We start from the raw sequence: 27252 nt of genomic DNA, 5'->3' as shown, positions 1-27252 counted from the left end.
ATTTCTAAAGGCTTCGGAAGTGGTTTTTCGGGGCTGGGAGAGGCTGGCATATGTTCTGAGCTTCCTTTCTCTAATGCAGTTATTTCTTGTTAAAAGATTCACCATAAAATGCTAAATAAACTTAATAACTTCCAATAACATTAATGTCAGTTGAGGCCATTTAAATTTTATGAATTTGGGTGAAAATATGGGAAAATACCTAGGAAGATAGAATTTTCTACGTATGTATGGTTACTGATGTTTTAGAATTTTTGTGTTCGTTGCGATAATCTGCTCATTTTGGCTTTTTAAAAAAGGATTCTGGTAGTAAGAGAAGTCTTCATAGCAGTAAAAACAAAATGCCCCCAAACACAATAAGAGGTTTTACAATTTACTGAGTGTTTACAGCTTCCCTGGTGGCTCAGATGGTGAAGAATCTGCCTGCAATGCAGGGGATACAGGTTTGATCCCTGGGTTGGGAAGATTCCCCTGGAAAAGGAAATGGTACCACACTGTAGTATTTTTGCTTGGAGAATCCCATGGACAGGGGAGCCTCATGAGCTACAGTCTATGAGGTTGCAAAGAGACACGACTGAGTGACTAAGCATGATTGTTTACAGGGGGCAACCCATGCATCAAATCAACAGAGCCGTCGGCAGCATTATTTTCTTTAAGACACAAAATACTCATGCCCTCCTATAAGGTAGAAATCAGTCTCCTTATTTTACAGCCGGGGAAGCTGAGGAGGGAGAGCTAGATCATTTGCTGGAGGCCACTCAGATCTACAGGGATAGAGGTGGTACCATGCCTCGTCTCTCTGCTTCCAGAGGCCACACTCACATTCAGCAGCTTGGTTATGGAGCTGCGACAGGAAGTGTGCTGTGCTGCTGGGCATTTTTGCAGAAAGGGGTTGAAAGAGCCAACGCATACTTGGAGTTGGCCCTCTGGAAGAGGGGGCATTGTTGGGAAGACCCCGTTCGTGGGGGAAGAATAAGGAGGGACACACAGGGACGGGCAGATTCTTTCTTTCAGAGACAAACAGGGACAGGGACCAGGAGTGTGTGGTTGGAAGGAAGGCCAGGTGGTCGGTCAGCAGGAGGGCCCCTCATGCTTGCATGAGATCAGGGAGAATTCCAGCGATGGACCCGGTCACAGTGCCTGTAAAGGGCAGTCTATCCAGCAGGGTGTTCAGGATGGATGGGTGAGAGTTTGATCCTGCTCGAGGAAATGCTTTGATGAGTTTTATTTACCTCAAGTCTGAAAAATCTTTTAAGGTAGAATCCATTGGGAAGGAATAACATCACTGTAATTTTTTAAATTGAGAGTGGGCTAATTGAATATTTGGGAGTCGTAAACATCCTTTTTTCACTGTGATATTTCCCTTTATCTCCATTCTTGAGCAAAAGCATGGCCTGAATTTAATGGGATGACTTTTGCATGCTCAGCTAGGAGGAACAGAACTGCTTTATGTCAGATAAATGTTTGGGATTTCAGACATGTGTTGTGTATTGTCCCTTTGAAGGATTTCTTCTTAACATAAGACATATTTTTGCCTCTTTGTAATATTTTTTTGACTTAATAGCAACTTTGGCTATATGATACTTTTAAAATCAATTTGATTTTCAAGGAATTCTCAGTCCACATGTCATTGACTCATAGACAGGAAAAAGTCATCTAGTAGAAAAGTCCGTTAATGGAAATATATGGTAGTATATGAAGTGATAATTGAAATGTTATTGACAATAGCTTCAGTTTTCTTCCTATTATAAATGTTATTCCGCTGTGAAAAGAAATGAGGTTTTCATCCATGGAATAATGTGCATGTACCTTGAAAACAGGAAGCCACAGGCTTCCCTGGTAGCTCAGCTGGTGAAGAATCCGCCTGTAATGCAGGAGACCCTGGTTTGATTCCTGGGTCAGGAAGATCCCTTGGAGAAGGGAAGGGCTATCCACTCCCGTATTCTTGGGCTTCCCTGGTGGCTCAGATGGTAAAGAATTTGCCTGCAATGTGGGAGACCTGGTTTCGATCCCTGGGTTGGGAAGATCTGGGAAGAGCATGGCAACCCACTCCAGTATTCCTGCCTGAATCCCTGTGGACAGAGGAGCCTGGCGGGCTATGGTCCATGGGGTCACAAGGAGCTGGACGTGACTGAGCCACTAAGCACAGCACAGCACAGAAGAAGCCAGACACAAAAGGATAATATTCTATGATTCCTGCTCCGGTCAGCAGGAGCAATCAGATTTATAGAGACAGAAAGTAGGTTACAGGTTATCAGGGGCGGACAGGGGGAGGGGTGAAGAATTATTGCTTCATGGTTATAGGGCTTCTGTTTGGAGTGATGAAAAAGTTTTGGAAATTGATAGTGGTAATGCAGCTCAACATTATGAATGTAACGTCACTGAAGTGTACACTTAAAAATGATTAAAAAGGCAAATTTCACATCATTTTACCACAATAAACCACTTGTGGTTGTCTGGTGTTATAAGTGGTTAAGAATTTCTTCTACTTAAACTGAGGACCCTTGAAAGAAAAGGCTCCTTTTGTGGATATCAGAGAGGATGATCCAGGCAAAGGCAGAATATTTCAGTCTTAAAAACAGGCAAAAACAAGCCAGCATAATCTCACCTTTACTAATAGCTTCTTTGCTGTTTTCTCTCTGAACAGCTTTTTATAACTATGATGCACGGGGAGCGGATGAACTTTCTTTACAAATAGGAGACGCTGTGCACATCCTGGAAACATACGAAGGTGCGTATTTATTTTGGTGTGTTTCCTTTTATGTTTTGTGTGGTTAGGACACTTTCAGTACCTAATGGGCCAATCATTACCTTGTTAGGAAAGCACTTAACTTCTGGTTTTCTTGCGCAGTGTCAGGAGCGGGCAGTGGTGAGGTTTTCTGTTATTGAACTTATTAAAAAAAAAAATTAAGATGAACTTAAAATTAAACTCCTAAATTTTTAACCTCTGAAGTTTTCTGTTGAAATAGTCATTTTCCTTATTTTACAACACTGTTGTTTCCTTTCTTTGCAAATGAATGTATATACATCTTGACTGTTCATAACTGCTTGAAAAAAGTTTTTTTTTTTTTTAAATACATTTAAGGTTAGTTTAGTGTTTGGCTTAGTGTTTTGAGGTGTTTGATGTGAATGGTAAGACTTTTTATGTTCTCACTTAGACTTGTTAACAATTTCCTGAGAGGAACCAAAATTATCATGTCTTAAATCCTTTTTAAAAAAATCTGTGACCCCATTTTCTGAGGGGTGAACGAAGATTGTTGCCGCTGTGTGCGATATGGTCCAGTGAAGCAGTTGTTGTAATTATCCCATAAATACCCTTGTTGGGGACAGTGGTTTCCCAGTGTCCATGGTTTTTCAGGCTGTTGGTTTTCGTATTAGTGTTTCGCAAATCATTAAAACAGGACCCCTTTCATTTCATGCTGCGGTTTATTGCTGCACAGAGAAGAAGCAGTGATGGGCTTGACATCTGGATGTTTTGTGAGATTGTCTTGTGGCACTGGTGGCTCTATTTCCTGTTGGAAGGGTGACTCCCATGTAACAAAGGAATAAAGAGAACTGATTAAAATTGGTAATTCCAACAGCAAAATTGCTTTCAGATCGGGTTTAGCCAGACCCCTCCCGGGAGGAGGTGGGCTGGAGATGCGGGGCGAGAAAATTGCAGACATCCTGTAGTAATCACAGATTGAACTTCACACTCAGTCTTCGGAATCCTCTTTGCACATGAGTGATGCCTCGTTCAGCTTCTGCATCAGGCAAGCTGCAGCTTGCTCCCGTGTACCTGGAGAAACATAAACTCATTAAAACACCCATGTTCGTGTCCCTTACTTCCTCATCTGGCTTAGAATTCCATTCCATTTGCACCTTTTACCCTAAAAAATGTCCCACTGTGGGTGGAAATCAGCTTCCGCGGCGTAAGCTTAGAAGCGGATATGATGCAGAAATAGACATACTCCTTACTGTGTGAACGAGTAGCTGCCCGTGGGTATCCTCTGCTTATTTTCAGTTTTTACAGCTGACAGTTGGATCGCCTTATCTGCCCCCAGTTTATATGGCCAGTGGCTGGAAGGAAACGGAGAAATTAGCTAGAGGTTAAGGATCAAACCTCTCATCTCAGACACTTTTCTGATCTCAGGTGAAGAACGCGCTTATATCTTTTTTTTTTTTTGCATTTCTGCCCCGGGTCAGCTGCATTTGAAATCCTGGTTAATAAACAGTGGACAGTGACGTCATTCCTGAACAGATAGCAATTTCCTGTGCAACCCCGGGTAGTGGGGGCTGTGACTTCTGGTTCTTTGCTTCATAGGAAGAATGCACTCTTTAAACAGGAGACTCCTTCGGCAAGTCAGTGATCCTTTTTGTACGTTTAACTTAAACGAAAATGGTGGCAGGCATCGACATTTTGGCCAACATCATGATAAAGGAGTCTTCAGTGAGCATTTGGTTTCTGGGCTCATCCATCTTCCAAGTGTTGATTACAATATTCCAGTCTTTGTAAAGACCCTGTAATGGAAAACCAATTCCCCTTCTTTGACAACAGCCTTTTTGGTTTTAGTTAAAATCCAATCAGAGAAATGCGTAGGGGGAACGCATTGCTTTTGGGAAACTTGGTGACTTAATTGTCATTGGATTACAATGGAATAATTGTTTTCCTGCTCTTTGCTCTCATTCTGTTTAAATTTTGTGGATTGTGTTAGCCTGTGGCATTCTCTTCTTTTCTTCTCAGCCCCTTCCACATTTTCCCCCTAAGAAAATTTATTTGTTTGTCAAATTTCATTTCCCTTTTCTTTGTGATCCTGTTCAGGGTAGGATACTGCTGGGATTGCTCCAGAGAATATAATTTCTAGATGATCACTCCTTATATTCAGGTTCAGAGAACACATTTACCTGCAAGTTATGGATAATTTGTCCGTCTCAGGCTCATGGAGGCTTGGAGCACAGAGCAAAGAAAAGAACTTTCCAGGTCACCATGGAGGTGGACGGAACTTTGAGGGGTCCTTTCTATAAGGACCCCTGCCTATGTCCCTATAAGCAGGGTCCAGGGTCAGTCAGACAGGAGAAGTGAACCCAGGTCCCTGGTGTTGATAAAGTGACTCTCCAGTGCCCAAGCAGGCACAGGTCCTGCCACCTGCTTATTTCCAGAAAGATCTCCAAGGGGTGTATGCTGTGCTGAGGGACAGGGCAGCATTGCACCCAGATTAGGAAAGTGCTCTTGTGATGAAAACGCAGCGCTCGAGCTTGATTCGGATTTTTCAAAGCGATCATCATCTGTTTTCTTCCACGACATACCTTCATCCCTTTTCTTTCCAGGTCCTTGAAGACCGCCTCTGGGTGTCCTGGGGCGGAGGTAACAAGTGTTGCATGGTGGGGCGTTTAAACAACAGGAATGTGTTCTCTCACTGTTCTGGGGGCTAAGGGCTCCAGGTCAAGGTCGGCAGGGCTGAGAATGCGAGGCCGCCCCACGGGTCACTCCAGCCTTCTGCTCCTTTGCTGTCCTCATTGGCATTCCTTGCCCGCAGGTGCGGCGCCCTGGTTTCTGTCTTCAGGATCACGCAGCAGTCTCCCGCTGCTTGGCTCTGTCTATTTCTCCTTTTTAATAAGGACAATGTGTAGCATTAGGTCCTTTTTTTTTTTTTTTTAAAGGGCAATTCCTAAACTACTTAAAATGCTTCTGGTTTTGTTTATTTTTGGCTGTGCTGGGTCTTCATTGCTGCATGGACTTGTCTCTAGTTGCAGCGACTGGCGGCTGCCCTTCATTGCAGTGGCTTCTCTTGTGAATCCCAGACTCTAGAGCGCGTGGGCTCAGTAGTTGAGGTGCCTGGGCTTAGTTGCCCTGCGGCAGGCGGCATCTCCCGGGACCAGGAATTGAACCCACGTCGCCTGCACTGGCAGGCGGATTCCCAACCCCTGGTTATTGCTGTGTAGTTGCTAAGTCATGTACAGCTCTTTGCAACTCCATGGACTGTAGCCTGCCAGGCTCTTCTGTCATGGGGTTTCCCAGGTGAGAATGCTGGAGTGGGTTGCCATTTCCTCCTCCGGGGGATCTTCTCGACCCAGGGATCGAACCAGCATCTCCCGTGTCTCTTGCACTGAAAGATGGATTCTTTACCACTGCGCTGCCTGGGAAGCCCCTGTCTCACCTGAGCCCCAGCCTTTTCCTCAGGTGTGTCCTAGCCTTGCTGCTGGGGGCTTCTCAGATGCTGTGTGAGCAGATCTTTGCAGAGGCTGCTCTGCCCACCCGCCACCCCCCTTCTCCTCCTAACTATAACCTGGAGCCATCCTCAAAGACTCTGTCTGAGTGATCCTCCCTGGGCTCCTCTCTGACGCCGCCCCCCTCCTTCGCTCTGCCTGGTCCTGTTTTCACTGGTACCCGCCCTGCGCTTGAGTGTGCGCGCACTGGTCCTTCTGCTGGAAACGCTCTGCTATGTGCACGTATGTGGCTTCCGTCTTCCTGGGCTGGATGGGGCCCTCCTGACTTTGAGGACCACGTCTGACCTCTTCTTGCCGTTGGGCGGGTGTCTCTTGGGGAGCTGGGTGTGTCTTGTTTGGAGCTGGTTGGTTGAGGCCTGGTTGGAAGAAGGGAGTCAGCTTGTTAATTCAACGAGCCATGCATCTCCCTGCTCCTGGCTTCATTGTGCCTGGCCTGTCCCCCCCAGAGCAGCAGCCAGGTCATCCTCTCATGTCCCCCTGCTGCCCTCCGTGAAGCCTTTGAGGGGTTGTCCTCTGCCCTTGATCCCCAGTCTCTGCCCTTGCTCGTGGTTTGAGCCTTGCTTGTCCTAGGGGAACCTGCTCTTGGAGGTTAGAAATAACTGGGTCTAATCTGTTTCTACATTTGCTCTCTCTGGTGAGACCTCTGGCACATAGTCTGGGGGCTCAGTTGCTGGAAGGAATAACGCATGCAAAAATTCTTGAGAAGGGAAACCCTAGGTTTTCCTTTTGCTTGGGAAAGGTGTTAAAAGAGAAACCACCATCTATTATCATAAACGAAAAGAAAAAGGCTCCTCATCTTTTTTTAGTCCCTCCTGGGAAACCCTTCTGCTGTGTTTGAAGTGAATTTTTGTGTCGCCTGTACTGGCTGGCACGCATATATTTCTGTGTATATAAATGTGGTTGTAGTGCTCATTTGGCTCAGATGGTAAAGAATCTGCCTGCACAGTGCATGGGAAGATCCCTTGGAGAAGAGCCTAGCAACCCAGTCCAGTATTCTTACCTGCAGAATGGCATGGACAGAGGAGCCTGGAGGGCTACAGTTCATGGGGTCACAAAAAGTCGGACGCAACTGAGCAAGTAACACGCGCAAGCGCTCCTTCTGTGTTTACATTGTTTCTCAGTGCTGTGTTCTGAGACGCAGCCCTGTTGGTAAGGCTGCAGTCTCCGGCGCTCAGTGCTCTGTGTGACCCTCACGTTTCACTAGCCACCCTCCCAGTGATGGGCACCTGTCCTGCCTCCTGCGTCTGCCCCACGGAGCGCAGTAGGTGTGCGAGTGTCTTTGGATACGCGGCAGCTCCGGGGTGCGGGGATGGATACTTCGGGGAAGAAGGGTCCTGCCCACACTGGTCATGCTGTCTACACTCCCCTCCTCTGTGCCGGTGGCTGCCTGACTCCTGCAGCGTTAGAATTTTCCTCACTCTAGTGAATTGTGTTTTAAACTGTCGATTTAATATGTGTTTCAATCTGGTTATTAGTAAGTTGGAGCATCTCTTCATACATATGTAATTCTTTTGGGTTTCTTCTCTACAGTGTTTATAAACTTTGCTTATTTTTGTCTTGGGCTCTGTCTTTTTCTCGTCCCTTGGAAGTATTTCCTTAGATGTTCTGGGACATTTATCCCATGTCAATTTCAGGAAAGAAAGGGCATGGTAACACTGAAAATATGGGAGGGATAAAATCACAGGAAAGTGGGCAGTCCTCTACATTAAATATGGCCTTCTGAACAGCTTACTGCATCGACCCTCTGTCTTTTCCCATCTCTGTCTGTGAACACTGACCCAGGTGGGCACCGATTGTGGGCTGGGCAGATGGAAACCACCCAGGAGATGGTGGAGGGCTATCAGGAGATAATCCTCCAAATGCGCCCTGAGACCTCGACATTGGGTCCACCATGCTCCCTTATCACCGTGTAGTCGCCTTGTCAGGAATGAAGTGGGTTCACTGGTTGAATCTTGGTCTTAGCAAATCCTTCGCAAGGCTCCTGGCGATTTGCAGCTTCGTTTCTGAATGCTCAGAAAGCGTCTGTTCATAATCCCTAGAGGATTTTAACTCCATCCCTTCCTGCTTCCACTCCTCCTCTGGTTGTTAAGTCATTGCTTTATGAGAGGTGTCTGGTCATTGGTGGAATACAGGTCCATTTGCAGTTTCTGGGCATCTTCGTTCACGCATCCCTGGTTTCCAGCATTTGACTGTTTGTTACTTTATTATTGGTGACTTTGTTGAGTCGCTAAGTTGTGCCTGACTCTTTGCAACCCTGTGGACTGTAGCACGCCAGGCTCCTCTGGCATGTGATGTCCTCCACCATCTCCTGGAGTTTGTTCAAACTCATGGGCATTGAGTTGGTGATGCCATCCCACCATTTCATCCTCTGTCGTCCCCTTCTCCTCCTGCCTTCAGTTTTTCCCAGCGTCAGGGTCTTTTCAGAGTCAGTTCCTCACATCAGGTGGCCAAAGTATTGGAGTTTCAGCTTCAGCATCAGTCCTCTCAATGAATATTCAGGACTGATTTCCTTTAGGATGGACTGGTTGGATCTCCTTGCAGTCCAAGGGACTCTCAAGAGTCTTCTCCAGCACCACAGTTCAAAAACATCGATTCTTCAGTGCTCGGCCTTCTTTAAAAGCCTAGTATTTAGTTAGTCTCTGGGAGCTGACCCAGCTGGTGCTTTCCCAGTCTTTTTGTCATTCTGTTGGGGGCTGATGTCCTTCTGCTCCTGGGGAGCACAGTGGAACTTGTCTAGGCTTTTGATTGCCTCTCCTGGAGCGAGGTGGCCTGAAGCACCCTCAAAGTGTTTCGGGAGACATTCAGTGTGTGGCAGAGTCGTTGGGAGGTGAGTGACCAGCCGTGAGTGACCCTGAGCATTGGCAGGAACGATTTCTGCCCTCAGCGTGATCGGAGGGGCCGAGGGTGTGGTCAGATCCTGCCCAGCATTGAACGTCTCTTCCACTGGGCATTTCCCTCTGTCTTCTGCTGTTTGCTTGCCCTCCCACGTGGAGAGAATGGGAACTTGAATCTAGGCCAGCCCCCGAGGGGGTAGGTGGGCCCGTGTTCCTGGGCCTGGTGCTTCCTGTTGGGGGCTGAGTCTTCACCACAGAAGCACTTTGTGTGATGTGACTGCTGCACGGCAACCCCCAGACCCCCCTCCATCTCGAAGGGGGAGGAAGTCGGCTCTCAATAGGATTTCTGTTGTGCTGCCGCTGCTGATGATCTGAGGGTGTTGGTATGTGTGCTTGGCAGTGACCCCGCTCCATCCGGCCGAGGGACAGACAGGAAAACGCGCACCCCGGATCCTGCCCAGGGCTCCGTGGTCAAAGGGCGGCTTCTTCTCCTGGAGCTGGTTGCCACCCTCAGGACCATGTGCGGCTGATGGAGACGAAGGAGCTGGAGATCTTTGTGTGAAGCCCCCTGCCAAGGCTTCACGCCTGGTTTTGAGATGATCTCTACAAACCCCCAAAGCATCTCTGCAAACCTTAGGATGACTGAATTCTATGACAGGCTGACTCCCGTGGTTCTGCAGATAGTGAGTTCTAGGCAGTGGGCAGGTGCTGTTTAGGACCCTGTAATGTCCCTTGTACTAACTATCTCACCTTTGTGTTTGTTTAGGGTGGTACAGAGGTTACACCTTAAGAAAAAAGTCCAAGAAGGTAAGTCCCTGGTATTAACCACAGTGCGTATCCCTTCATAAATCACCCTAGGAGAAGAAATCAGTTCTGTCTCATGGAGCCTAAGAGTTGTCCTTATATATCTCTTTCTCTGAATTAAGAGAATTTATGAAATGTAGGCTACCCTGAATTGTTTTCTTTAAAAAATTTTTAAAAAAACCTTTATTTTTTAATTGACGTATAGTTGATTTACAATGTTGTGTTCATTTCAGGTATACAACAGTGTGATTCAGTTATACACACATATATGTATTTCTATTCTTTTATAGATTCTTTTCCATTACAGGTTATTACAGAATATAGAGTTCCATACTGTGCTTGGTTGGAACAAGTATTGCTGTTGGCTGTCTGTTTTATAAAGTGGTGAATATATGTTAATCTCAAACTCCTAAGTCATCCCTCCCTCCCTCCCCCGTATGGTTTTCTGAACAGCATATATATGTAGAAATTGTCATTTCGTGTCTATGAGTGAATGGCTGGGCTGTGTGGGATGATGTTAACCTGTTGTCCTGAGAGCTGGGACCTTCTTTTCCTGGTAGAATTCTGCATCCTGTTGAAGAACAGGTTGTGTAAGAGAATGATCTGGGTAGACTGACTACCGCTTACGATTTTCAGCTTTGCATTATCCTTAATGATAAATTAGCAGATCTACAGCGCTCATGCCGGCTTCTTCCCTTCTTGCTTGTAATTATTTTTATACTACTGACGTCTGCTGGCCGAAGAAAGAGGTTCTGCCTCCTGGACAGTTTGCATGCGTGGTTGTTTGAATTTCTGGGGTGAAGACGTGCAATTACACCGTGATCTTTGCCATGGACACACCCGTGCGTGGTTCTGTTGTGGCTTTTCCATTCTTAGTTTCACAGAACCTAATGATGGCTGTTCCCTTCACTCTAAGCTGTGGTTAGGCTGTCCATGTTACCTTATAAAATCTAATTATGCTTGACACATGGTTCCTTTTGCTTTTGTTTCTTAACTTGGCATCTCATTATCTCCTTATTGGGCTGGGCTCCTTCTGTGGTCCTGAGCCTGTGACTAAGGCTGTTGAAGGCCAGCTGTCCAAGTGCAGGGCCTTCTTGCTCTATTTTTCCCCCAGACTCTCTGCAATCAGCCCTTGCTGGACAGGCGAGAGGTGTCCATCCTGTGGTAGCAGTCACTTCAGAGGTGTCCAGGCTGAGCTCTCGGGCAGTCTGTCCTGATGTGAGAGATGCTAATTGGGTAACCTGCTGAGCCAGCTCTGCAGATTGGAGCCAGGACCTCCATCCTGATGCTGCTGAGCTCAGACTGGACTGTGAGTCTCTCATATCCAATGACCTGGCGTCTTGAGGTCTGAATGAGGGCTATGCCAACCTGGTGGCTGGAGGAATAGCTCTCTCCAGAGAAAGTTCTGTTTTCACTCTGATTGTCTCTTCCATAATTTGGGATTAGCAGATGCGAACTAATCCCTTAGGGTGGATAAGCTACAAGGCCCTACTATATAGCATGGGGAACTGTATTCAATATCCTGTGATAAATCATAATGGAAAAGAAGATGAAGAACAATATATAACTGAGTCACTTTGCTGTGTAGCAGAAATAAGCACAGCATTGTAAATCAACTATACTTTAATTAAGAAAAAATAAGAAGAATGTTTTCCTGCAGATGAAAACCTCAGTTTCATCTGAGAAAGCCACAATTGAGAACTTTATTAATGACCTTAGGCTCACGGACTCCCCGTCCACCCATGACAAAGTTGCAACTTCACAGGTCAGGTATGTCCCAGGGAAGTGGTTCACTTGTGATGCTTGCTTGGTATTTGGTGTCAGGTACCTCTTCCCTGGTGGCTCAGATGGTAAAAGCGTTTGCCTACTATGCGGGAGACCCCATTTCAATCCCTGGGTCGGGAAGATCCCCTGGAGAAGGAAATGGCAACCCACTCCAGTATTCTTGCCTGGAAAATTTCATGGACGGAGGAGCCTGATAGGCTACAATCGATGGGGTTGCAAAGAGTCGGTCACGACTGAGCGACTTCACTTTCACTTTCACCAAGTTCCCCAACTAGGGGTGTCTCCTGGTTCCCCAGTGCCTCCGTGAGCCCTCGTCCTTCCTGCCCTGCACTAGAGAGACCTGACTTTGTAGCTCACAAAGCTGGGTAGGGGTGTGTTTATCGTTCCATCTAAAACCTTCATTAACAGTTGAAACTGACACCTTAGAGACGCTGTGATTTTGCGTTGGCCCACCCAGTTCCCACAGTGGCAGAGAAGGGACTTGACTGGCTCCCAGGCACCTGACCCTGTGTTCTGGAAGTATCCTCTTACCGGTATTCACAAATGAGCTCTAGATCTGGCCAGTCCTGATCACTGTAGCTGAAGAAGCTGCTCATTTCAAGCCTCCAGGTGTGTCCAGCCTCATTTTTCCGTTGTCCCTTCTGTGACCCCATGGTTGTCGAGAGCAGCTTCACTGAAACTGAGAGGTGTCTCTACCTGTGGACGTGGGCATGGCCGAGACTCATTGCTTTATGTATCCCACCTACCAACCAGTGCTCACCTGCTGACCTTAAATGTGCACCCGGGATCCGTCCTGGTGGCTGGAGGTGTCCCCGCAGCAGGTCCGCCTGGTCCTCTGTGTTGCCCAGCCTCCACCTTTCTGTCTGACTCCTTCCCTCTCTGTGATAATTCTTTTTTACATGAAGTGCGGCCACTTTCTTGGTAGACAGGAGGAGCAGGGACCAGTGGTGCCCGCTTCCATTCCAAGCAGGATGAGTTGCGTGGTTTCTGGATCTCCTGTGTTGATTCTTTGGGGTCAGAAGCCTGGGAAACCCAGTCAGAAGCTCCTGTTTTCACAGCAGGTGACTGTTCCTGCTGATTGACTTTCTGCTGCGTGCGTGGCATCTCAGGAAGCTGCACCTTGTCTGCCTTGTGCTGCCTGAGACCCCTGCGCCACCCGAGACCCCCGCGCTGCCCGAGACCCCCACGCCCAGTGCCCCGCTCTTGCCCTCCAGGTGCTCACCTCTACTTCCTTCCAGGAGGGGACTTGCACTTGCTCAGGAAGCAGGCCCAGAACTCTTGGGGAAGCTCCTGGCCCTTCACGTACAGTGCCCAGGACTGACAGTCCTCCTGAGGAGCCATCCCCTCAGAATTGTCTGTCGGGCCTTGTGTGCTGTTCACGTGGGGGCTGCTGAGCACCATCTGCAGATAAACTGATGTCCCCCTGCTGGAGCCGGGCAGGGTGGGTGAAATGTACCTTATTGCTGTATTTTATTGGCTGGCTCCTCTGTTAGGAGATGGATGAGAGAGTCTCCGTGGGTCAGGTAAGTAGTCAGCGCGAATGTGATGATCGACCGTGTAAACTCACTTTCTGATGACAATTTTAGTATTTCGAAAGGAAGAGCTGTCAGAGGCCATCATCAGAAGTTGTTTTTAGGCATTGGTTGACTTTTGATCTGCCTGTGTCCACAGTCAATACGAGGTGTGACCTACGGAGAAGACACTGGAAGGTCCCATGGGACTTTCCCTTTGCGAGCAGAGTGTGCATCTGTTTTCTTCTAAGACTTCTGCAGCCTCTTTGAAACACAAGTGAATTCAGTTGCCGTCTTTCACACTTTGTTTTCTGTGCCATGCTGTGACTTAGCATAAAGGCTTATGGATTTCATAGTGATCCAGTCATCCTCACCTCCACCTTTTTTGGGGGGACAGCTGTTTGAGTGACAGTTAGTATTCATATCAATGCTACAACCTCTTGTCTCTTTTCCTCCCAAAGGGTATATTTCCTGCTTCGTACATCCATCTTAAAGAAGCCATAGTTGAAGGAAAAGGGTGAGTCTGGTCTTGATGTTTAAATGAAGTTGTGCAGTGATTGCATTTGACCTTGCTGCTTTTTGCAGGGCGACGTTGGGGTTGAACAGTGGGTGCCTTTGATCCAGGGTGACAGGAGTTTAGCGGGGGAGGACTTCTGATCTGGAGCTGTCTACAACATGACTTTGAGCCTTTAGGGAGTCTTCAGTCAGCACTGGAACCACAGCCAACTGCCTAGAATGCCATGTGGATTTGGAAAGCTTCCTGCTTCTTCCTTTGTGAGCCAGCCCATCTAGCAAAGGCTGCACAGCCCCCCAGCCCTGAATCCATTTTTCTGGAAGACTTTGCAGGCTGTGATACAAATTCAGTGGGGAGTGAAGCAACAGTTGTTCGGTTGGGGCGTGTGTGAATTTACGTCTTGCCTGATTGTGATGTATGTTTCTTAGAGGTCATAAAACTGATGTATAAGATCATTAAGAGGACATTTGTAGAACAGGAACCCGTTAGGCAGGAATGGCAAATGAATAGCCAGGTGTGAACTTGGAGAAGGAACAGTAAAATGTTTTCCTTTTTGTCTCTGCTACATCTTCGCACTCCATTAAATATGTAAATGATAAAATTACTAATCATATGATTACTGCATAATGGCATCTCTGTGGCTGATTGCGAAATTGCTTTCCCAAGCAGTGTACTTTGAACATATGAGAAGGACTGGGTCGGGCTCTGAGGTTCCATGGTGCATCATTAAAACGAGGGAAATAATTTAGAGGCATCAATGTGATGACCTGTAAGAGGGTCCTTTTTTCTACTGAGAAATTGTTTTGTAGGTGAAATTTCAGAGGGAAGTAAAACGAGGAAAGTTTTGAAACTTTTCACCCTACTGTGAACAACGTTGAATAAAATATTTTCTTCATGTATTTTACATCACTTTGTATCAGGATCAGCATGGATGCTGGGCTAAATAGGGATAATTTTTGTAAATGCACGTTGAGGTATACAGATGAGTGTATGTAAAATGTAATTAGGAAGAGTGATAGAAAAGGGTGCAAGAGACTGTTGATTCTCGATAGATAGAGTCACACCCCGCCAGACAGGTGGACAGGCAGACACTGGGTTAAGACTGAGAACCAGTTGGCACTTAGTCCAAGAGACAGATCAGACCAATTAAGGAAGGAAGGTAAGAAGGCTCTAGAGCGGAGGTCAGGACGCAGTGGGTAAGGGAGGTCCTCTCCATGTGGGAAACTGAGGTCTCATTGAGCTCCAGGTCCCTGCTGGCCAGCAGGAAGAGCCCAGTGGGCTTCGCACGGAACTCAAGCTCTGTGAGATGAAGGCAGCCCAGCCACTGCTGAATGTCCTCGCACTGTGAGTGGAGCAGCTTTGTAAGGATGACATCACAGAGCGAAGTGAACCACACTTTCATCAGCATCCTTACTGAGAAACAGTCATGTCCTGTGAGAGACGCTGAGGATGTCCCATCAAAGGCTTATTCTTAAAAGCACTCCTGTGAGGGGTGGTCTCCCATGCACCCCTTCCTGGTCCCTGCTGCTCCCGCTGGTGCACGTGGTCAGACCTCTCCAGAGGGAGTGGCCCTCTCTCAGGAACTCCTGTGTTTCTTCCTTGGAGACCCCCCCCCTCACCCCAATCACTGAGTCCTTGCAGCCCTGAATCTCCATTGCGAGCTACAGTCAGGATCCTGCCTGGGCCGTGGGGACCTATCTCAGTGCCCCCTGGACACTGCATGTTGTGTGGGAGCCTTGTCTATTCAGGGCCTCTGGGCCCAGGTGGTCTTACTTCACAAGCCACCAAATTCGGTGTCTGACTCAGTCCCAAATATTAGGAGTTCTGCTTAGTGCAATGCCTGACCCAGAGCAAGTAACCGGAAAACAGCAGTTTGCTGAATAAAAAGCAATGGACAAATAGATCAGGAGTCAAGAATAAGGCAAGGGTTAACTCTCTGGGGTGGAGAGACAAGGGAAAGAGGATAATCAAAATTGGTGATCAGGGCGCCTGTGGACACTGGAAAGCTGTAACCTCGCCCGTATTTCGCCAAGGATAACTGCTTCGTGTATTATCACAGAGTGAGTTTTAGGCAGGATGAAAATGTAAAAAAAAATCATCTTATCCCAAGCCTGTGTTTTAATGCCACACAGATTGGTGGTAATTTATGACATCTATAAAATAGATGGGTACACATATTATGAATACACTTTCCACTTCTCAGACCTTGACGTCCTGATGGGATATTATTTGCCTCTTTCATCTTACCTTGACGTGTGAGGTAGACGTTCTCGGGCTCTGTATAGAAATTACTTGTCGTTCTTAGAGACGTATGGAGACCTACGTGGGCTCAGTCTTATTTGCATGTTTTCTCTCCATGCTATGACCTGCGTGTGAAGTTGACAAGGTGCCCTTCTGTTTAATGAAGCTGTTGCCGTCTCTGCCCTTTCCTCTCCTCCTAGGCAACATGAAACGGTCATCCCAGGCGACCTCCCGCTCATACAGGAGGTCACCACGACCCTGCGAGAATGGTCTACCATCTGGAGGCAGCTCTATGTGGTGAGAAGATGGGGCTTTTGTGGGTGTTTCTTTTAATGGGCGGATAATTGCGTTATATTTTGTTGGCCTCTGCCATACATCAGCATGAATCACCACAGGTGTAACATATGTGCGCTCCTTCCTGAAGCGCCCCCTCCCACCTCTCACCCCATCCTTCCCCTGTGGGTTGTCACAGCACTGAGTTGAGCTTGGTCCCACAACACATTCCCACTGGTTGTCTATTTTACGTGTGGTAATGTGTATGTTTCCGTACTGTTCTCTTAATTCGTGCCCCCCTTTCCCTCCCCTTCCCCTTCCTTCTCCTCTCCTGTGTCCACATTTCTGTTTTCTATATCTGTGTCTCCCTAGCTGCCCTGCAGATAGATTCATCAGTTCCGTCTTTCTAGAGTCCATGCGTGCTAAGTCGCTTCAGTGTCTGGGTCTTTGTAATCCCGTGGACTGTAGTCCGCCAGGCTCCTCTGTCCATGGGATTCTCCAGGCAAGAATACTGCAGTGGGTTGCCATGCCCTCCTTCTGGGGATCTTCCCAACCCAGGGATCAATCCCGCATCTCTTAAGTCTCCAGAATCAGCAGGCAGGTTCTTTAACCACTAGCCCCACCTGGGAAGCCCCTAGATTCCATATGCAGGCATTAACATACGATATTTGTCTTTCTGACTTACTTCACTCTGCATAATAGACTCTAGGTTTGAAGATGGGATTTTGAATCAGAGCTTAGCAATAGAGAATAGGTCTTTTTGAACCCTGCTGAGCCAAAGGATTACTTTTGCTTTTTCTGGTACCCTCAGAAGCAGAACTTATGGGAGCGAGTCATGCTCGGCAGCCTTGCCCTATAGTCTGGCCGCCCTTGGGGCCGCAGCCCTTCCACCAGCTTTGTGCCAGGTGCGGCCATGCTGATGGCAGTGAAGTGGCCGTTGAGGAAGGGACTGTAGGTTTCACCTTTCCCTGTACTGAAAAGGGAACTAGGCTGCTTTTAGGCTGGAACACTGACCGAGGCCGCCGGAGCTGGAGTTCCCTGAGTTTATGTCGATCATGAACATGAAAATCTGCTTTTAAACTGTTGCAGGTGCCTCTTCATGGATGCGGTAGAGGGTGAGGGCTCTCTGCCACTGTTTGCCTGGAGATGGTGCCTCTTACCATTTGAGGAAAGTGACATAGTCTTCCAGGTCTCAGCGAGTCTGTTTAGAGGCAGGGACATGGTTTCCATTCTGGCTTCGTGTGAGATACCCAGTTCTCCGGATTGTGGAAGAAGCCTTATTAATGCGGCAGGGTTGGGGCCCTGACACCTTCCATTGTGTATCCCTGGGGGCATTTTCTTTGCACATAAATTCATATTTGCAGAAGATTACCTTTTGTTAGGTCTGTATTCCTCTTAAGGGTTTGATTTCTCATCTGCTAATATTGTCAGCGCAAAGCTTGGACGCTGGAGGGAAGGCCGTGCATCAGTTTCTGGGGAACATAGAAGACTTCTCAGTCCCACAGCTGCTCTCTGGGCAGCCTCATTGCTTTTGATTATACAGTGGTTTCCTATAAATACACAGTAATAAGCAGTTGCAGTAATTGTTCATCAAATGTTCTCAAAAACCTAGAGGCGTAAAGTTAACCATGAATATTTTGTATAAATCTGAGCAATTTTGGAGTTGATATTTCATGTTAACAATTTTTAGACAAAAATATGGCAAAACAAACAGGAGCTGATGCTGACTAATATGTTAGTGGACACGGTTTTAGCCATACAGCTCCATAACAGACACTCCTAACCATCACCTGGTTTCCTTTTTTAAAAAAAAATCTACCTTTGCCTGTTAGGGATTTACACCGTTAGGTTTGTGCAAAGCCAAAGAGATATGCTTATTATATATATGCACATGTATTGTTGTTGCTTATAATATTTTTATATGTTCTGTTTCCCTCTGCTCTGTGGCAATAGACAAGATTAAGAAAATATTAAGGATTTTAGTTATTTGGTAATGCTTTATGAAAATAGACAAGGAGAATTAATGAGGGAAACAAACATAATTTTATAATAAACCATTAATTTTGATTATTAGTTTTCATTTAAGAAGTCAAGATTATTGAATTTCCTTGGTGGTTCAGTGGTTAGGATTTGGTGCTTTCACTGCTAGGCCCCAAGTTCAATCCCTGGTCAGGGAACTAAGATATTACAAGGCATGGCCAATAAATAAATACATAAACAGGAATTTAGGATTAGGATGATACTAACAAGGAGAACTTATAGGATAGAAAATAATCTGTTAGGGCGTGATAGGCTGAGTGAGTGGAGGGGATCCTAGCAATTCCTAAGAAGAAGGTCAGATGCTATAAAGAGCGGAGGTGTGAAGTTCAGCTGTGCAGAGAAGACATTATTTTAAAAGGTAGCAATGACCACAGTTACATTTTTTTTTGGCACCCTGACATTTAGAATTTTATCTAAATTTCAGATTTAGATAAACCTAAATCTGTTTATAGATTTAGTTTTATAAATCTAAAACTATTTATAAATCTAAATAGTTGGATTTCACCTAGATTTCTATTCTTGGAAAGAACCACTGGGTTTGTTTTCCTTTGGTTAATCCTTCATTTTCTTGAAGAGTTGTTCTCATGCTGTTGCAGAACTTGCTTTTCTTTGTACCATCAAATCCCTCGAAATATGTAGAAAGTGAGAAGTAGGTGTGAAGTTTGAATCTCATGTGTATTTCCCTTTTGCTATACATGCACCAAGAGCTTGTAGATCCAGATAGTGCCTCTTGCAGAAGCCTCTCTGCACATTCAGAATGCACCATAGCCTCGGGCTAGGTCCTCGTGTAGTCAACTGACAGCTGGGGCTCCGGGTTGGGTTTCTCAGTGCTGAGAATCACCGGGGCAAAGGCCATTCTGAAGATTCCTTAGGCAAGACCTGTAGACCGGGCACTTCCTCAGGGAGCTTCAAGGGTTGCCCCTTCCTGGTCCAGAGACTGGAAGTTCACGGGCTGGTTGGGATCCCCAAGTGCAGATCCTGCCCTGGGTCCGCTTTGGGTGTAGGGCTACATACTCCGGAGCGCTGGCCTGAATATGGAAGATTGTCCGTGGTTTTTAATCCTTTTAATCTTTTCACGTGTGATAGGAGCCTAATTCCATCTAATGTGTTCAGTTCCAAGCTGAAAACACCATTAATCTGACATAAACAGCAACTACAATGCTCTTTTAAGTCAAGAACTTAACAGTTGGTTTCCCCCCCTCATCTAGCAAGATAACAGGGAGATGTTCCGGAGCGTTCGACACATGATCTACGACCTTATCGAGTGGCGGTCGCAGATTCTTTCTGGAACTCTGCCGCAGGATGAGCTCAAGGAATTGAAGAAGAAGGTCACTGCCAAAATTGATTATGGAAACAGGTTTGTTTGTTCAAAAGATGATTTCATGCTTATGTTAACCAATATAATGGTATCACCATTAAGCGTTTAGGAGACTAAAATCCTATCTTACGACCAACAAAATTTCTAATGTCAATATAACGGCACAGTTTTTTTTCTTAAAAGCATGAGGTGTTTTCTATCGGATCTGGAGTTTTCTGAGTCATTGTTAAAACGTACTCTCTTCAAGAAGATGGGGTAACCTGTCCTTATCACAACAATTCCCCCGACAGGAACTTTTCCTTTTTGCTGACAGCATTCAACCCTGAGTCTAGATATGAGGGTACTTTGTGTAGTAGCAGGCATCAGGTCTCTTTCTGTGGAATCGACGTTCTGCAAGTTGGAGGAGACCTCAAAGGGCACCTGGAAATTTGTTACCAGTGTAGGGATCTGGCAAACAAAAATAAAGCCAGCAAGTCTCTTTTTCTTTTCTCTGCCATCCTGTGTCCGGTCGAGTTTGTTCCTTGCCATGTCTTCTCACAAGACTTTCAGGATCAGGTGATGCCTGGCCAAGACACAAAAGCAGAATGGTCTCACTCCCCAATGGATTTGAATGAAAACTGGTAATAAAATCAGGTAGAACTCCAGAAGAAGACCTTGGAGGAGACACAAGCTGAGTTTATAAGGAGCCTCCCATCTGAGGGGGCACACACGTTTATGCTGTGTCCAGGTCACTGGCATCTTACCATGTCACTCTGAGAACATCACTGCTGTCTGAACAGCCGAGCATGTTTTATCGGGAAGGTGATTTTTCTCTGTGTGTAAGATTTTCTGCACCAGTGCTTTGGCTTAGTGGTTTTGTGAGACCTTTTGGGAAAAAGAAATCCAGCCCCCTAAATTTGTACTTCTGATATAAAGATCATATAACTGTTCTACAGGAGCAGGTCTCATGCAGAAGTTCCCTCTTACAGCAGGGCACCGCCCAGCTCTGCTCGAATGCCTTCAGCCGTGGTTGCTCACCCACCCATCGAGGTGCGTGCTCTGGTGTTGGCACTCTTGCCTGCAGCATGGTCATCCCCCCAGCACGGTCATCCCCCGCCTTCCAGCTTCTGTAATCAGAGGGAGGCTACGCCCTTTCCTACTGGATAACTATTCGTCTAATGCCAGAGCTGCAAGAAGCCTTAAAAAGTATGTGGTCACAAGGTTCCCAGATGCTGGTCTATATCAGAGGCACTTGGAAAACTTTCAAAATACAGAATGCTGGGCCCCACTCCTTAGGATCCTGATTTCTCACGTCTGGAATGCTGACTGGAAATCCCTGTCTGTAAAAATAGACTTGGATCGTGAAGGCCGGCAGATTGGGAAGCTAGTGGTTCAGTCCAACCCCCTCATTTTACATGTTAGAATATAAAGCTCAGAGAATAGTACAGCTTCGCCCTGAGCCATTCAACCCAAGGAAGCCCTGGAAAAACTAAAGAAGCATTTTGTATAATCGGAATTATAACAATTCTGCTTTCTGGTAATTCAGACTTTCAAGTGTGAAAAGTTTCTAAAAGCTACATTATCAGTAAGATGTAGTGTTTGGATTAACTACAGGAGAAGGTTCCCACCCCAGAAACCTAGAGACTGCTGGGTATAGGATATTAGATGTTGTTGCAGTGAAACTCATTTCAAGACCACCTGCTTGAAAACTAAACTTCTGGAGCTTTGATTTTATTTTCTGCTGGAGTATCATGTTTTGAACTTACGTCCAGAAACCACCTGCTTAATTTGGCTGTGGGAAGCTACCAAAATACATTATGTCATGGAATAATCTAGTTAAGGAAAGGAAGTATTTCCAAACGTGATTTACTGCTTGGATAGGAAATGCGGTCCTTAACAAGACAGATTTTTGTCCAAGGAACTCATAGTGCAGTCCAGCACAGCTCACAAACCTAAACCTGCCTGATGTGTTATCAGACTCATTCACACAGAGCTTAAGGTGTGTGACCTTCACAGGAGACAAGTAGGAGATTAGTTCGTCTAAGTGGAGGCTTTTTTGCAAAGTCAGTCTGTCAACTCTTCGACTTGTAACTGTTAAAAAGACATTCTCTGACTTAATTTATCTTTATTTCAAAAGATGTTTTCTTATGTCTTATGGTTAAAAAAATAAAAAAAATTTGCTGCTGAGAGTTGGACCATAGAGAAGACTGTGCACTGAATAGTTGATGCCTTTGAACTGTGGCTCTGGAGAAGGCTCTTGAGTCCCCTGGACAGCAAGGAGATCAAACCAGTCTATCCTAAAGGAAATCAACCCTAAATGTTTACTGGAAGGACTGATGCGGAAGCTCCAGTACTTTGACCCCCTGATGTAAAGAGCCGACTCATTGGAAAAGACCCTGATGCTGGGAAAGATTGAGGGCAGGAGGAGAAGGGAGCAACAGAGGATGAGATGGTTGGATGGCATCACTGACTCAATGGACATGAGTTTGAGCAAGCTCTGGGAGATAGTGAAGGACAGGGAAGCCTGGCGCACTGCAGTCCACGTGGTCACAAAGAGTCAGACACGACTTAGTGACTCAACAACAGCCTTTTAATAAAAAGAAAAGTCCCAAAGGCAAAGTAACAGGCGTCTGTGGTGAAGATCCTTGTATCTTATTAAAAGAAAACCAGAACACACCACTGTTAGTAAAACTCTTGGTTTCTTACTTTATATAGTCGCCTTTGTTTAGTCTTTAAATAAAATCCTGGTAAAAACCACCTAACGGGAAACGGACAGACTGTTGCCAAAAAACACTTCCAGATATAGGATGGACAGATTTATTAGCCAGATGCTGCCTGCGTTTTAAGTCGGCTACTACATTTAGCCATCTGGCCAGAAACTTTCTTAACATTTCTGTGGATGACTTCCATATGTTCCACGTTGAAACAGTAGAACGTCTTTATTGAAAATCTTCTGATAGGCTAATTAAGGGATTAGATCTGTGATTCTAGGTAGAAGGAAAGTAGTCCCATGGAACCTGCCAGAGAGAGTGGTGAGTATGCCTCTGTTCCAGCTTTCCTCCCTCCCACCTCTCCCCAACCTCCAACTGTATATATATTTGGGCATAGGGGTGTGCATGGGGCTGTGTATACATACCCACAAATTTATATGCACCCCCCCCCAGTATGTGCATAGCGTGTGTGCGCATAACTGTCCATACTGTTCATGTAGTAATTAGCGACATACATTTCATTTGGGCTTTCTAGATCTGTAAGTAAAAGTCACTACAGCAATAGAAGTAAGATTTGAGTAATTTTTTTTTTTTTTTAATTCCAAGGGTGTACAAAGAAAGTTAAATGACAGTGACCTCACAGAACTATGTTTTCTGATACTGTGAGAGTGACCCTGACTTTTGATTTCATCTTGCTCAGTTGCTAGGACTGAAGTTTGTTGGTGAAGTTCTGAATTCTTCTTGTTCTAGAATCCTCGATTTGGACTTGGTGGTGAGAGATGAGGATGGGAACATTCTGGATCCAGAACTAACTAGCACAATTAGTCTTTTCAGAGCTCATGAAGTAGCTTCCAAACAAGTGGAGGAAAGATTGCAAGAAGAAAAAGTAAGTTCAGCTCTCTGTACTATGCCATTTACACCCAGGGTACGTTTTCTCAGTAACAGTTGACAACATTAGTGAAACGTCACCAGTAAAACATGACGATTGCATTAGCTACACCGTGAAAAGGCCCAGCTTCAGCATGTATTTCAGACACTGATGGATGGAATGGAGCCCAGCATCTAAACCTGCTGTGGATGACCTGAAGGCTTTTCATCCCTTGAGGGTTTAATGACACTGACTTTGTGGTCTTAACTCATGGGCAACAGTACTCCATTCTGCGTTTCCTCTTTGATAGGAGTAGGAAAGGGATGTGTCTAAGTGTGATGAGGGCAGGGAACATGCGTCTTACTGATCTTTTTCATTTCCCATGGCCGTTAATGGTAACTTGTATGCAGTCTATACTCAGAACTCAGTTGGGTGATTGAGCCATCCATTCATTCAGCAACTGCTGAACGCCTACAGTGTGCCAGGTCCTGAGGCCATAATGATGAATAACACAGAGATGTCCTCAGAGGGTTTGACCTGATGGGAGAATCAAAAATCGAATAAGCAACTGCACGTGTAATCTCCATTCTGATGGATGATTGGGCCCCTAAACGTTTTGTATCGGAAGTAAATACTCAGTATAACTTCTCACAGTGCTGGGATCATCGCCCCGGGCATATTCTTTTCAGCTCAGCTCGTGGTCGTGTTGACAACATCAAGGAAGAAGCTGCATGAAGGGCTTTGCTGTGTGACTGGGTTCACGTGGTTTTCTGTTCTGTATGAAGGGCTTTGCTGTGTGACTGGTTCGCATGGTTTTCTGTTCTGTATGAAGGGCTTTGCTGTGTGACTGGGTTCGCGTGGTTTTCTGTTCTGCATGAAGGGCTTTGCTGTGTGACTGGGTTCGCATGGTTTTCTGTTCTGTAGGGATGAACAGAGTAAGAGTTAGCCACAGGTGTGGCTCATGTCACCTTTCTGTTTCTTATTTTATTCCCACTGACAGTCTCAGAAGCAGAACATAGACATTAACAGACAAGCCAAGTTTGCCGCCACCCCTTCCCTGGCCTTGTTTGTCAACCTCAAGAATGTGGTCTGTAAAATAGGAGAAGATGCCGAGGTGCTCATGTCTCTGTACGACCCCGTGGAGTCCAAGTTTATCAGGTCAGTGATGAGCCCCTGTCTTTCCTCTTTGGTCACCGCTGGGAACATGGCCTCAGAATCACCCCAAAGTCTCGCTCTCGCGGGGAGTCCTTGGGGTGATCAGCTGGCCAGACTTCCCCCAAGCAGCTGGAGTCTGGGCCAGGATCAGCTCTCCGGCAAGGACGTGGATATTCGATTGAACAGTTGGAGTCTTGTAATGTTTTCAAAACCTGGCAACTGCATGACTAAGGACTGAAGTCACGCTTCCTGCGTTGTCTTTATGGGGTGCTTTGTTTAGGGCCCTCCCTCGCTCCAGTATTGCCCTGATCTTGATGTTGCCTTTTTGAGCTTTGGTTCTCTGTGAGTGTCATTTCTGGACCTTTGACCTGTTGTTTTTTCTCCAAGGTGATTGGATGGGAAACAGTGTCTAGGTCGGTGCCTGCTGCATAAAGGCTGTCAGTGAATACGTGTTGAATAAAATATTGTAAATCCAGTCTGTCATTTCTCATCGTCTCACGTGCTGTCTTTCCTAGTTCTTGTCTTTGTTCCTTGGTATAACTTTCTCTTTGTCCAGATGGAAAAAGTATGGTTTGGACTGTCTGTGTAGTAAACGTGTGTGTGTGTGTCTGGGTATAAAGCTCCAGAATCTTCACTCACATTATTGAAAATTTAAGAACTTAGTATATGGCAGAAAACAGAACAAATTTCATTGCCACTTCCGACAAAGACTATTTCTTCCTGTCATAGGATTTAATATATATTTTTAGGTCATGTTTGGCTTATGGCAGGCTCAGAAATCATCATGAAGTTTTACTTTGTACTATAAATGAATAAATAGTGAATTTGAGACTGTAGTCATTCCAAATGAACGAGTATGCTTTTAATAAAAAAATTTTTAACATGTACACACTACTCTGTATAAAGTCAACAAGGACCTACTGTATAGCACAGGGAACCTTATTCAGTGTCTTATAATAACTTATGATGGAAGAGAATCTGAAAAAGAGCATATATGTGTAACTGAATCGCTGTGCTTTACACCTGAAAGTGACACAACACTGTAAATTGAATTTAAAACATTGTTAAAAATATGATAAAAACTATGAAATGCCATTTGCAGATAGGTCCTTTGCAGTTGTAATCCTGGACATCCAAACTGAAAACCTCAGGGACTTTGTACGGGCAGACCTTGAGTGAGATGCTGTATGGAGAGTACTTGTATGTCAATGGCAGAGCTGCTCCGTCTGATGTGGTTGATGTTTCTGAACCCTTACCGTTGTCTGCATAATGGACCTCTGTGATACTAATGAAAATCCACTGAGGATGCACATTTGGTTCCCTGATCTGTTTGGAAAATTAATTTGCTTTTATTTCCTTTTTTCCCAAGTGAGAACTACCTTGTCCGCTGGTCAAGTTCAGGATTGCCTAAAGACATAGACAGGTTACACAATTTGCGAGCTGTTTTCACGGTGAGTGTATCCAAAGATGTTCATTCGAATTGCTCACCATTCTCATGACTGTTTTTAATGAGCCCTGTCTGACTTCTCACCGCCCTGGAGCGTGGGTCCTTGGGATGCCGGGACTCCTTGTTAATTTCCTGTAATAACGTAGCTGCCCAGAAACCTTCTGGGCCTCTAGCCACCCTTCGAGGCCCCATGACAAAGATGTACTCCGTGGTGTTGAGTATGTCTCTTAAACATGGATCTTAAATTCATTTAATGCTAATTGACTTTTGTAATTCAGCTCCTCTTTGTCTTGTGAATCACTTATTAAAATAGTAAAAACTGGTTGGAGTGAAGAGTGGCAATCTATCTCTCTACTGTCTGTTGCAATTGAACCTGCCTTGAGTAATGCTTCTCCACAATAATTTACGGAAATTAATATTTCCAGGACCTGGGAAGCAAAGACCTGAAAAGGGAGAAAATCAGTTTTGTGTGTCAGATCGTCCGCGTGGGTCGCATGGAGCTGAGGGACAACAACACAAGGAAGCTGACGTCGGGCCTGCGACGGCCTTTCGGGGTGGCCGGTAATCCATTTCCTTCCTCTTCCTGAAGACTTTGGAGATCAGCACCTCCACCCTGAATGCGAGCTGCTGCTGAATACTGGACCGTGGGCCGCTTGGTGTACAAGCTTGTCCGCTGGAGAGAGGGAACATCTGTTCTTCTCTGTGTGGGTTCACGTCGACATGTGGCTCGGGGGCTTTGTCCACCAGCCTCAGGCACAAATCCCGTCTTTGCTATGACAGTGGAGCCCGTTTCCTGGCGGAGACCCTGACCCACATTCCCACACCCTCATCCTGGAGGGAAGCCAGCCAAGGAGGGTTGCGGTGTTTCTGACTTGGTGATGGATTGATTTAGGAATGAGTCCGTACAGAATGGTCTAAGTGATGAAGAGGCAGAAGACGAAAGCTCAGAGAGGACAGAGCTCTCTTCACACAGGGGCTTTTTTTCTCTGCGGACGTGAGCTCTGTTTTGTTTTTGGTGACGGTGCAGGAAAAGGGAGAAACGAGCCATCCCTGTGGAAGGACAGGAAAGTGTCCCCGGGACGTCCTCGTTAGCTGACCTCTTGGTGTCACTCTCATTTTTCACAATTTGGGAAACAATGTTCCCTCACGATTAGATGGCCGCCCTTCACTGCACAGCCTTCTAGTTCTCATCCTTTTTTGTGATTCTTGGGGTTTATATATATACGTGAGAAAAACTCTTCCTTTCTGATGCATCGCTTGATTTCTTGTTTCAGCGGCAATGGAGGGGTTCTTTACCTGCATTACCAGGAAGCTCCGGGCTTTCATCATTATGTTGAGTTTTGTTTTGGCCTCTTTTAAGGGCTTCCCCAGTGGCTCAGCAGTAAAGAATCCACCTGCAATGCAGGGGACCAGGAGACTTGGGTTCAATCCCTGGGTTGGGAAGATCTCCTGGAGGAGGGCCTGGCAACCCACTCCAGCATTCTTGCCTGGACAGTTCCATGGACTGAGGAGCCTGGTGGGCTACAGCCTGTAGGGTCGCAATGAGTCGGACAGGACTGAAGCGACTG

General features: G+C 46.0%; 1 protein-coding gene across 1 annotated transcript in view; it reads left to right on the top strand.

Moving 5' to 3' along the window:
- The window catches only part of DOCK1 (dedicator of cytokinesis 1), a 559920-nt gene that overhangs the window by 53551 nt on the left and 479117 nt on the right, over positions 1-27252 (top strand). The window contains exons 2-10 of the mRNA XM_070363418.1: positions 2645-2728; positions 9805-9845; positions 13600-13655; positions 16094-16190; positions 19415-19563; positions 22965-23100; positions 24083-24240; positions 25607-25688; positions 26110-26245. Coding sequence (XP_070219519.1) covers positions 2645-2728; positions 9805-9845; positions 13600-13655; positions 16094-16190; positions 19415-19563; positions 22965-23100; positions 24083-24240; positions 25607-25688; positions 26110-26245 — 939 coding nt within the window. The remainder of the gene's footprint in view (positions 1-2644; positions 2729-9804; positions 9846-13599; positions 13656-16093; positions 16191-19414; positions 19564-22964; positions 23101-24082; positions 24241-25606; positions 25689-26109; positions 26246-27252) is intronic.

The sequence above is a fragment of the Bos mutus genome, chromosome 26 (genome assembly GCF_027580195.1).
Source record: "Bos mutus isolate GX-2022 chromosome 26, NWIPB_WYAK_1.1, whole genome shotgun sequence".
NCBI classification, from domain to species: Eukaryota; Metazoa; Chordata; class Mammalia; order Artiodactyla; family Bovidae; genus Bos; species Bos mutus.
The sequence above is the reverse complement of the archived record's forward strand: the minus strand, read 5'-3'. Positions and strand labels throughout refer to the sequence as shown.